General features: G+C 45.1%; 1 protein-coding gene across 6 annotated transcripts in view; it reads right to left on the bottom strand.

Annotated features, from left to right (window-relative positions):
* Positions 1-12,670, bottom strand: part of FSTL4 (follistatin like 4) — a 276,166-nt gene that overhangs the window by 193,262 nt on the left and 70,234 nt on the right. For 5 of the 6 annotated variants that reach the window (XM_032196664.1, XM_032196669.1, XM_032196665.1 and 2 more), the window contains one exon: positions 7,690-7,825. In XM_032196664.1, coding sequence (XP_032052555.1) covers positions 7,690-7,818 — 129 coding nt within the window. In that variant the 5' untranslated portion in view covers positions 7,819-7,825. Of the gene's footprint in view, positions 1-7,689; positions 7,826-7,929; positions 7,957-12,670 lie in introns of those variants that run through there. The other variant, XM_032196668.1, reaches the window with a different exon arrangement.

Here is a 12,670-nt window from a genome sequence, read left to right as displayed (position 1 = left end):
TTGATAAAAATGACATTAAAGTTCTCAGATGCATTGCCTGAGGAATACGTCTCTGCAGAAGCCATAAAGCAGATGGTTATAAATGAGACTTATTTCATAGCCGCCATTTAGTGACTGCAAATTCCTTTAACTAAAAATCTAATTTTATCAAAGCATAGATCATATGTTTTTAAGTGAAAAAAATTGTCTCCAATTTTTCATTCCTTCTGCAAAGCTTCATGAAAACCGTAACAATTAATGTAATACAGCAGTTTTGTTTGTCAAGGCTCAGTTTCAGTACCTATTTTCCTCCTTTTTAAAGTTAGTTAATTGAAGGCAGAACAAAGGACCCTTCTGTTCTGTACCTGAAGTACATAATCATTGCTTTTGTGGAAATCAATGTGGTATGGTTGCTCCAGTATCACTGTTCGCAAGGCATCTATCTACTGGAAAACCACATCTCTGAAAGACAAACCAGACCTGTGTCTGCACATGAGAGCAGATGCAGTGATGAGAAGTACAATTATTAATCCTAGATGGGTTAGATGGACCACAAAAATCAGAAACAGTTCCCTGCCCACTATCAAACACTTCGTTCCTCAAAGATGCTGCATGGAAGCATTGCACAAATACTTGCATGAACCTCATGCAATTTAACAACTTTCTTGCACAAAGCCCTTTTCTGCCTTTATAGCAGTGAACACCAGCCTTCCAGAAGACAGCATCACGATGTCCTGCCAAGACATAATAGCCAGTTTCTGTTACAGGCTCCTGATTAATGCTGAATCATGGGGTGCACAGACAGTACTTCTGGAATGAAGAATCAGATTTCATTCAGAACAAACACTGGGGGAAGTGTGGGGGGTATTTTGGGGCAGAGTTAAATGCAACTACACATAAGGAATACACAACATACCAAGGACACTGCTTGGTGGCCAAGGAGCTACAAGTGGATTTACTGACACTCGTTAGTGGCGGATCCAAGCAGCAAAACCACTTATGGGTCCGTTTGGTATCAGGGTAGATAAATTCTTTGAACACCTCTGTATAAAAATGCATCAATGTTAGTGTTATATCCCCACAACACCTTGCTGTACATCACAGCAGTGCTCTCCTTGTAAATCCTTGTTGCAGGCAGACCAGGCCATGGGAGATTCTGCTCTTCCTGCTGAAGCAGGAGGCTCCTCATTTCCTGACCCCCTGGACGTGTGCATCACATTATTTCCAAGGAGCACACAGCACCTTTCATGCTCAGATAAAATCCTACCAAAACACTTTATGGTCAAAGGTTTTCTTTCTGTTATACTTCACTGCAGTCTCCACTGAATTCTTTTTTTTCCCCCCATTCCTGGATGATGGAAGACCCACCACAACACCAAATATACCTACGCACCAGTATTTACAGGTATTTATGTATGGCTGTGCATTTGCTGTTCTCTTGTTAGCAGCCTCTGACCACAGGAGCATGATGTCTGGCTTGTACCGAGCCTGGTACCAAACAGGTACCAACTGCCCCTAAGTACCGCAATTCAGGGGATAATCTTGCAGTGTTTTCAGTCCTGTCCTTTAATACTGATTGTGATATAGTCACAAGGAATAATTCGTTTTTCAATAACCATATGCAAAGGTTGGTGTAGCAGTCCTTGCCAGAGCCAATTACCACAGTAAATGGAAGAGATGCAAGAGCCAAAAGAACAGGTAACATTTTGGATCAGCAAGCGATCCCTTATTATTGGACTGTAGCAGCCCTCTTACCAGGTACTTTCGGGAGTGCTCACACAGGATAAAGCCAATTCAGCACATGCAGCTGGGCTCATGCTGGGTCTATCACAAAATTAGACATTACCTCTGCACACAGCCAGTCTCCAGGGACCTGCTCTCCAGATCAGCCTAACTGCTGTACAATTTCTAAATATATAGCCCTAACTCATTTAGCAAATTAATAAAGAAGTGGCTGTTCCTACTAATAGAGTATTATCCCACGGATTTCCCCCCCACACTTCAGAGCATGCTCTTATCACAAGTGAGGGGTCAAGACAATTACACTGACCTCCAGCACAGGGTGAAGCACTCTGTGTATGGATTGCAGCACATGCAGTAGTAGTGCAATATTATGGCTAATATGTAGCTTGGTTTAACAATCAGGATTTTTCTGTTTACAGCCGTGAACACAATATATTCCTGAAAAAAGATGCTAATGAGGCAGAGAACATCTACCTTTTTTTTTTTTTTTTAAATCAGGCATGAGGAAGAAAATAAGCCATATACTACAGTTTGGAGAAAGCTTAATATCAGGACAGAAGCTGGCAATTTAGATTTGTCCTGTCTAGTATAAACTGAGAAAATCTGATGTCTCACATCACACAGTATCATCTGCTCAAACATACGGTAGCTAATTGAGATAATTGCTGCTTCTCTGATTTATTCACTATTTCAGGACTTCAGATTAGCAGCTCAGGTACAGCTCCATAAATTTCCATGTTGTCATCTGGAAGCTAATAGGAAGCCTGTTTTAAAAAAACAAATATGCAGCTGTATCCTTCCTAACCTGAAGAGGTAAGAAATGCCCAGCCTGATGATAGAGAGGATTCTCAAGTAGAACTGCCTTCCTTTCAAAGCCACTGCTATACCCTTTCTTGAATGGAGGATACACTACATTTGGGGAAAAAAAATTGGTCAATATTTAGTCTTTTAAGGTTAATTAGCTTCTGAACAGGATGTCAGAAAATGTAACCATCCACATCATCACAGCAGAGTTAAAATTGCCTTTTTTTTTTTTTTTTTTAATTTGCAAGATAAGTTTTACTCTGATCTAATTCTCTGCTTCAGGAATATATCAGCATTTCACCACCTAGATACGATTTTTCACAGTTGCTCAACTGTGACATGAGAAAAACTTACAGAAAATGTGATTCCTGCTAGGCAGTTTGTGCCACAGCTCAGCAGAGCCGAGCACCCTGAGCCTCACAGTCCCTCCCCTCCCCAGGGAACAGCACCCAACCCTGGCCACCTTCAGCACCAAAATCCAAGGTCATTAGCACCTGAGAAACCACCCACAGCTGCGGTCTGCTGCTGGCTGTGGCTGCTATTAGTTGAGAGGTGATAGCCCCAGTGGGCTGGGCAATGTGAGACAACCATGAGGGATCACACCACATGCTACCAGAAGTTTTAAAAAAAATAAAGGAAGGAGGATTTGGGTTCTGGAAGGGATTGCATGCAAGAAGGTACCTTTAAATTGTGCCTACAGAACTTGTGCACCTTGAACTACATTTACACTGCTAACCAGCACCTACAGCCAAAGTTTTGCATCCCTAGAGGGATAATAATACCAGTTAAAATTTAGAATATCTACAAGCAGCAATTACAGCTTTTAAGAGATACCACAAATGCAGGTAACAAGGAATGAATTATCAGCATATCCCAAAAAGTGATACAAAAATAAATAAAAGCCTCATCTCCCCTTCCCTTCAGGTTTAAAGCAGGAGCAGGCTTTAGCACAGTATAGATTTTAATTCCAATCTGATTCTTTCCTTCCTTTCTCCAAACTGACTTACAAGCAGGAAGAGCGCGCACACAGCAGAATACATTACTACTAATAATTCTTAAAATAAACACCAGGATATTAGATCTTCAACTGCATATAAAATTGATACACTGTGCCTGTCTTATTCCAAGCTCACGCTCTGAAATTATGCCTCTATTTGAATTATAAGCAAAAGCTTTTATCAAAAGCCTTTGCAGTTTTGTATCTTGCCTCCCAAAGCAGTGCCTTCGTAGTCAGATCAGGAAATACAACTTTGCCAGGGGAAGCAGCACAAAACCATCCCCATTACTCCCCTGCTGCTCAGAATCATCAACTGTGGTCTTCAGCTGAGGCATTAAGTGAAACAACATTGAAGAACCTGCAGATAATTAGAAATTTCAGGAATAATTGATACTCCTGGAGAAGCGCAGTTCAGGCTGTGAGTGGACTCCAGAGGGATGGTTTATCCTGTGTAGGCTGGCACAGAAGGGCTGGTACGACACAGCTGTTTGCAGTCATGCTGAAGGTGAAGGTGACATTTATTACTTGGAGATTTTAAGCAGCTCAGGTGCTACGCAAGTAATAACTAATGAACAAGTCAAAGGATAGATAATCTACACAGCTGAAAGCTTCCAGATGCCAATAAGAAAGTTATGGCACCTTGCAAGTAAGGTGTTTGTTACATCCATTAGCATCAAAATAAGACTTGGCATAGCTGCATATGATACTTTGAGGTTGGTGGTGCAATTTAAGGCAAAAGCAAGATAAAGTGATAAACATTGGTAAAAAAAAAATGATCAAGGAACTCTTCAAATATTTGCACACTGTGTCTAGCGTCCACTTGAACTGTGCTGTCACAGCCCATGGCAGACAGCAGCACAGCAGCAGTGCCTTGCTGCTCTCTGGGAACAGCCAGTTGCAGCACAAGGCAACCTCAGTGAGGTTGAACATCTTGCAGCATGGAAAGGGGAAAAAACAAACGTGCCAGTGCTTGGATCTGTGAGAGCTGCTGTTACCTGTGTGAGCACAGGGAGCTCGGCTTTTGCTCTGGACTGGAGGAGCCCCTGGGGACACAGCTCAGCTCGCTGTGGGAGCGTGGGGTGCTGTGCACATCATGGTTCTGGTATCTTGTGAGACTTCTTCAGCAGGAGGGTAGGTTGCAAAAATGCAGCTGGGTATGAAAGCTGAAAGTGATTAAGTATTTCTAAAAAACAAATTAAAAAGTCAGAGCAGCTCTGGTTCTGTAGCCCAGAACTCAGAAGTCTGTACCATAACCACCCAGGATCTATCAGTGACATCCAATATCTCCTCCACCAGCCCAGCACAAACCACTCCATTCTAATCTCCTGACCGAATTCTCCCTCAGATTTGATATGCAGAACTCCAGGGTAAGTTCAGGTTGGGCCTTTTCTCCTGTGCTTGTACTGGAAACTCCCCACAGCTACCAACAGTGCCTAAAACTCACAAACTACATTTTTAAGAATTCTTTTCCATTTCAGAAAGGAGATGTGACCCCAGAGTGTACCATCTATTGCCTCAAAAGCAAACCAAAGGCCTTCTAAGATAACAAAGCTGTCTGTGAAACATGGTCACCTATATAATGCCCAGCCTAACATGAAAACAGCCATGCTGAATGCAGGGGCAAAGCCTTTTCCATAACTATCACCCCAGAGCACGTGAGCTCTATGTATTTGTGGTTTTGAATACACTCCACTCAGAACTTAATTTCAGGATGGTTCAACCCTAGAGAGCTGCACATCCCAGCTCCACGGTGCAACACGTGCAGCACCCAGAAGCTTCAAGAACTTTTCAGCACCCTCCTGAACCAGCCCGAGAAGTTTTGCAATGTGAAACGACAGCAACAGCATCCAGAAGTAATATGGACCAAGCAAGTTGCAGCTTTTCAGTTTAGTACCAACACTGTCCTTTTAAATTAGGTTTTCTATTTTAATTCATTACATACCTATGGAACTCCAGACTACATATGCATGTTTCTTACTGCTCTATTCAAGACTACAAATATTTCAGAAAAGCCTCTTCTCAGGAACACCCCATAAATTTGAGAGGTGGAAGGCTGAGCATCAGGAAAACAGACACCACTGCTGTGCTAGGAAGTTAATTCCTCATGCAGAAAGGCTGGGTACTGCAGTCTATGGCCTCAAGACTTATTTTTCCCTTTATAAATGCAAAGCACAACTGCAATAATTCTACCACAGACCATGAAGAAATCGATTGAGCAATCTGAACATAAATTAAGCAATGTTTTTGATTCAGTAAACTTGTTCCTATGTAGATCAAAGCAAGTATTAGTGAAGGTCAGTGACCCATAGCCAAGTATTTGCTTTGATGAAGTTAGGAGGAATCTTAGATCAGGGCATACTTCAAATTATTTGACCTGTAAATTAACCCTTTACATATTTTTAAAGCAATTTCAGTGAATTGCTACGAGCTTCTATTTGTGATTCAATGATTTAAATGCATGTTAACGGAATTACATATTAATCAGAAGCCATGTATTTGGTAACTAACAAACATTTCTGAGGAATAAAGAGCAGCATCTGAGGCTCTGGCTGGCACGGGCTCCAAACCCACAGCACCATAAAGGAAGAACAGCCACAATTCCACTGCACAGGAGACAAACTCCCAATTGAACAAAGCCAAATATCACCAGAAAAGAATTGTTTTTTTTCTTATGAAAATGTATTAAGGTTAAGTTTTCTGAAAGATAACAAATGCATTTTGAGAAAACAGCAGTTACCTCCATTTCGCTGTCCTACCTGACAGCTACATTCAGGATCTCCAGATTCATTTTGGTCTTTGGTGTTACATCATATAAACACTTTCTTGGGGAACAAGCTTTCTGTACAGTTACTTTATTAAAAATCTGCATTATAACTTACAGCCCTGGAAGCTATTTTAACTGCGTTTTGTACATTAAAAGTTTTAATATTCACACCGGTTATAAATTCTGTACAAATCTGAACAAATGCATTTCTAACTTAGATCCTTTCACCTCAAGCAAGATCAAGTAATTGGTGCAATAACTTCATGGTTTTTAGAGCAAGATCAAATGAATGAATGTCTTTCATGTAGTGTAATAGTTCTACAGCTTATATTAAAATAAATCATTTGAGTAATGAATTTAATTCTTCAGAATAACTTTTTCAAAAATCATAACTAATACGCATTAGCAAAGAATTATTTTTTTAAATACAAAACCATGCCAAATATTTAATAATTTCTAAAAAGCTAAAATGATCCAAGCCAATACAAAAACATTTAATATTTGAGTGCCTGTATACTATATGTTGACTACACAGCAACAAAGCACAAGAGGAGGTGAGGGTGGCAGTGTTTTCTTCACTTTCACAGAAGGGAGACCTCAAGGAAAAAGCACACCTGAGACAGAACTCAGTGTCAGAATCTCAACATCTCCACTAAAATAATTATCAAGTCCTGCTAAGCAGGAGCCAACTGTTTGACAGCACTGGCTTTCCTGACACCACAAGGAGAGCCGATGCTGTCACCTTCAGCTCTGAGAGCAGGCTCAATTGTTCCACAACTGCCACAAGCCCAGAGCATGAAAGGTGAGAGGCGCCACCACCCTGCACTAAGGCAGGAGTCCCACCTCCCTGTCAGGCTGTGCATTCGGGGTCCTCTCTGGCCAGATCAGCACCACTGCCACCCAAAGGCCACCACGTGCCCTCAGTCCCCATTGTGCCATCAGAAGCCAACATGGGCTCGAAGTTTGTTGGTCCTCCCAGAATGACCCATGGCTCAGGTATGCTTAGCAAATCAACCATTTCAGGCTTCTCCTGACAATCCAGTGAACCAAGTGAAGAGCCAGGATGGGGTTTGCTTATTGAATTTAGTTTCATGTGTCCCAGTGGCCTTAAGACAGAGCCTACTATGAAGTCTTTGGGGGACAAAGATTGCATCTCCACAAAAGCCAGATGCACAATTTTCCTCCCAGAACTACAGCGATATACGCAAGAAGGGTAAGAGCTTGTGCTTCACAGTCCTTTCACAATCATTGCTTCTTCACTGACCTCCTCAGCAGGTGTTTAGTACAAATACGTAAGGAAATATGCCCCTGCTTGTTTTCTGTTTTCACAGTACAAAAAGCCTGAACACACACAAAAATAGAGACAGGAGTTGTAGCTGCAGCAGCAGCTGATCTACAGTACCTCTTGCTGCAACCTCCCCGCATCCGAAAAGTGCCTTCTGCTGCCGGCCGAGTCCATCCATCCCCTCGTGACCGACAGGAAAACCCCAAGCAATACGAGCGATAACCAAAAGCTTCTTGACTTCATCATTTCACGTCTGTTGAAAACAAGAGAACAGTCATAAAGCGATCTCAAAACAAAACCCAGCTCGGATTCAGTAACACGCAGAAGCTTACTGTAGCAGCTTGGTGAAATACTTACCCCTAGATTATCCTCTAACAGACATGCTGTTCCCAGCCTGCCCCTGCCAAGCTGGACCACTGGGATTTCCAAATCTAGCTGCTGTGGCAAGGAACAAGCCACCCCAAACACACGGTTGTGGTCCTGTGGAAACCAAGAGGTGCCTCCACCCCTCCTCAGGCAGCGCAGGGTTACTCAGTCACTTCGTGCACTTGTACCCTCAGCAAATCGTCACAAAAGCCTCACCAGGCACCGCTGTTTGTTTCTTTGATCACTGGAGGCTCACAGCAGTGACAGAAGATGTTGTTATTCCTCTCAGACTCGGAGGATGACACCTGCCTCGAGCACATTCAGCCACGGCGTTGCCGGAGGCTGAGCTCGCAGCCTCGCAGGGCCCAGCAGCCAGCCCGGAGTGTCACAGCGACACCGGGAGCACGGGGCCTGTCACTCCTGGTCACACGAGAGACCTGCCCAGGAGGCCGCTGAACCCAGTAAAACCCACAAGACCTGAAGCAAACTCTGTACCCAAGATCATAGTTCTCCAGCTATGATCTAGGTGAGCCTCTCCGGGGCTGAGCTTTCTTCACTAATTTGCCTCTGTCCCAGCCAGGATGTTTCTAAGCCCCCTCAGGCTCATCCTGCTCACCAGCAGCACCATCTCCCTGCCCTGGCTCTGCAGGGAACCAGGGAGATATAAGCAAGGGTTCCACCACAGCAACATCCCCTCTGAGAGCTGTTCTTGTCCTTTTTTAAAATGAATTTGGAAATACAAAGGCAAGCTACTCCAAGCGTTGCCAGGTGGAACTGCTGCATGTTGTGTGTACGTGCGTAACCCTGAGCTACCGCCCTGAAGATCAGCCAAGAGCATTTCAAGGGACACTGGGCTCCAAAAGCACGGCTGGACCTGAGAGCTCTGTACTTCACCTGCCCTTTTTGGGGACAGGACACCAGATTGTGCTCTTACTTCCCATAATGAAGATACCAAAGGAGTCTTCAAGCCTGGCTCCATTTCCACAGCAGCTGAGAGAAGTTTTAGCCTTCCACAGCAGCAGCAGAAGGTGCTAACACAGACCCACGATAAAGCATGATGACCACTTAATGAAGCAAGGGATGGCACTTCGACAACATGCAAGTGACAGGCTGCTGCCTGGTTTGAGCGACACACGTTAACGAGACATGTTACCCGCTAATGGCAAAATTAAGCCCCTGTGACATACCCAGTCTTGACAGGACTCATTTCAGCATTTTCATACCATGTATTTGCTGCAGGGTGTATCCAAGGCTTAGTGCACCGCTATTAATTTAGGACTGTAACTATTCACACCAGCACTGCTTTGGTCTCAACTACTTTGTCTGCCCAGAGACATCCCGTCGATAAAACGACACAGCCGCCAGCCACCGCACACCGCTCGCCCACGGAGTTAAGGCATTGCTTTTTCCCAGCACTAATGTAAACACCCTGAATTGAGAGCACTCTGGATGAAATCAAAATTTATTAGGCTCTCTAAATTCCAATTAGAAACCTCAGATGTAATGTTACTGGGGCTACAAATAAATGTTTAATAAACCAAAGTCACTATATCAATAAGCGACAAGTACATTGTTACATTATGAATTGCTCTCGCAGAGCAATACTATTTCTCACGTTTTATAGAGGTATTTTGTATGCTCTGTTGATACCACCACAGCAAATACTGTTTCACTTTGCAGTTCTAGAGACCTCTCATTCGTACGCTGCTTGAAATCACAATCCTAGCCCAAAAGAGGGGACCAGCCAGTTTCGTGTATATTTAGTAGATAACCACTAGAAAACATGATGGTGTTTGGATTAAGATGCCTATAACACTGATGAAACTGAAAGGGCAGCATCTGCATGCTAAAACTCCACTTGTTTTATAAATGGAACTGGTAGAGCATCTCTCTCTCAGTTCAGAAATTACTTATTTTTATTGCACACTGACTGACAGAACATTAATTGGTCTCACTCATAAGAGGAGAAGGACACAGCAATATACATTATGATCTGAATAGCCTAAACCAAGCAACAAATGCACGCTATAAATATCAAGCAAGAGTTAACTCTGATACCACGTAGCATTTCCATGCTGCTCCATGTCCCAAACCGTCCCCCAGCACCCCCTTACCCCGACGAGCCGCAGCACATCTGCCTGAGCAAAGCAGGAGACTCCTGGCAAGATCAGGTCTGCAGCTGCACCATGCAACACAGCTACTGGGCTGCAGTGCAAAGTTCCCCAAAGTCAACCAAAACATTCACATGGATGGAATGGACCACTATAAACTCAGCCAAGTTCACCACCAATCTCCTGTCCTCACCTGAGCAAAGCACATTAAGCAGGACACGAGCCTGTATGGACAGCACTGCCCAGATAAATCACAGCTGACATACGATGTCCTGCATAAAACAAGTCGTTGTACACACACCCACCACGATGATGTTTGCAGCTAAACATTAGAAGCCCCCTGAGAACTGAGGGTGGAGAGGGGAGCCTGTCACCCACCTGCTCTTAGCAACATGGGAACAAACAGGTTTTAATCCCTCATGCAAAGCACAAGCTAGTAATTGTAATGCAGGCACTCCAATTAAACCTATTTTCAAACCCAGTAAACAAAGTTACGCATCGCATCCATTTGCAACACCTCCTCTGGTTTCAGGGGAATTATTTCCAAAACCATCCTGGTTTTTATATTATGGCAGATACTATACAAAGGTTGGAGGTAAACCTACAGCTTGTGGCTTCTTCCTCTAAACTAGAGGAGAGCTGCAGCTTTCCTTGCAGCTGGCACTGCTTTGCCAAGAAACACTGGCACAAGAAGCTCAGCACCATGCTCTGTGCTGTTACTCGGCCAAGCCCTGCAGGTGCTGGTGTAACACTGGCAATTACAGCGTGCCCCCATCCTCGGCTCGGATGGGTTTGTGCACACAAATATACAGGGGGAGCCTCAACTTGCATAAAGATTGGGGCTGCACATCTGAACCAAGAGAAACAGCAAGCAGATGTAAGCCAGAGGTACCAGCACAGGCTTTAGGACGCAGGTTTTAATACCAGCACAGGCTTTAGGATGCAGGTTTTAGAGCTGCTCAGGCAGAAAGGGTCACCTTGGAGAAGGCAGGCACTAATCACATCGGCCATTTGCGGGGAGAACACCACAAGTTGTTTAAAGCACTTTGGTGACACACGGTACAAGTAGGCAGGCAGACAGATTGCTGCCGGCAGCCCACAACTTTTTCCTCCACAACACAGCGGCTTTTAGAATTCAATTAGGGTGACTGTAATAATATTAAGCAATTTGCCAAAACCAGTTATTGGTTTTGTTTTCAGGGCTACTTAAATTGCAGCTTAACTTTTAGTACCGAAAAATTAATAGTTCACAATAGCTTTTAATAATTTCCAACAAGCTCCACATTAGAAAGAAAGGTTCAACTTAATTACCTGAAGTTATGGCTGTTGCTATAAGCAAAAAAAAAAAAAAGGCATTTGGACCAAGCCATTGCCTCTATAAATTGGCTCTGTTAGCACAAGATAAGGATCTGCTCCTCGGTTCCTCTGCCACTGCCTGTTCCAATTGCCTCAGCCTTATCTAAACAGTATTTCTGTGGCCTGTGAAATAATTTTCATGCCCATAACTTCCTGTCAAGTGCAATAAAGACTACAAATTTACGAAAAAAAAAAACATTCCAAGATGACCTTTCAGCACGACATAATTAAGGCAAACAACGCTTTCCGCCAGCTATCTGCAGCATCTCAGCCACGGGAAGTTTGGATGCGTTGGGAACTCACTGAAACCAGCAGCGAGGTTTAGCTACGAACCAGGCGTTGGGTCTGTTTGGGCGTAAAAGCACGCTTTGGGATATTTCAAGGAATAATTTACTTTAAATTTGAGACACTACAACGAGGATTGTAGTGTCTTGATTTTTTTTTTCCCAGGAAAAAAATAAAATAAAATAAGGAGAGCAGCGGTCCAGTCGGAATGAAGGGCCATAAATCTGGCCGATTTTAACCCTTGCTTGCCAGGCTGCCCCTATCACACCTGGGTACGTTTCAGCTCGGTTTATGCTGGGGACAGCTCCGCAGCACCCCGGCGGAGCACCCGATGCTCTCCATCACCCCCCAGGCGGCTCCAGCCGGCCGGGCAGCCCGGGATTATCACCGATAAACCCCCCCACACCGCTCTCCGCCTCCAGCAGAGCCCGCGGTGCCCGCAGCCCCCGGAGCCCCCCAAGCCTCGGGTCCCGTCGGGGCGCTCCGGGGGCCGCCGCCGGCCCCACGGCGCCACCCAGGGGCCTCGCGGGGAAGCGCCGACCCCACTCGCGACCGCGGCGGCTGGACCCGAGCCCCCCCGACGGCAGCAGCAGCAGGAGCAGGAGCAGGAGCAGCATCCCCTGCCTCGGCTCGGGGTTTGGGGGGGGGGGGAGCCGGCCCCAGCGCAGCCCACCCTGCCTGGAGGGAGCCGTTCTCAGCTCTCGGTTCCCAAGGCTGGAAGTCGGGGCGAAAAGGAGGAAAAGGAAGGAAAGGGGGGAAAAGGGGGGAGTGGGGCGACCCCTCCGATCCCCTCCGTGGGTGCCCACCTGTTTCCAAGCCCCTCCCGGGGGCTCGGCGCGGAGCGGCAGCGATCCCGGAGCATCCCTGGCAGCAGCCCCGCGGAGCCGGCAGCGGGAAGGCTCCCGCAGCGATGTCCCCCCCACCCCAAAAAAAAAAATACAACACTCCGCCAAGCGGGGCACCCCCAAAATCAATAAAAT

This window comes from Aythya fuligula, chromosome 14 (assembly GCF_009819795.1).
Source record: "Aythya fuligula isolate bAytFul2 chromosome 14, bAytFul2.pri, whole genome shotgun sequence".
In the NCBI taxonomy this organism is placed as follows: Eukaryota; Metazoa; Chordata; class Aves; order Anseriformes; family Anatidae; genus Aythya; species Aythya fuligula.
This window is presented reverse-complemented; position numbering and strand designations above follow the sequence as displayed.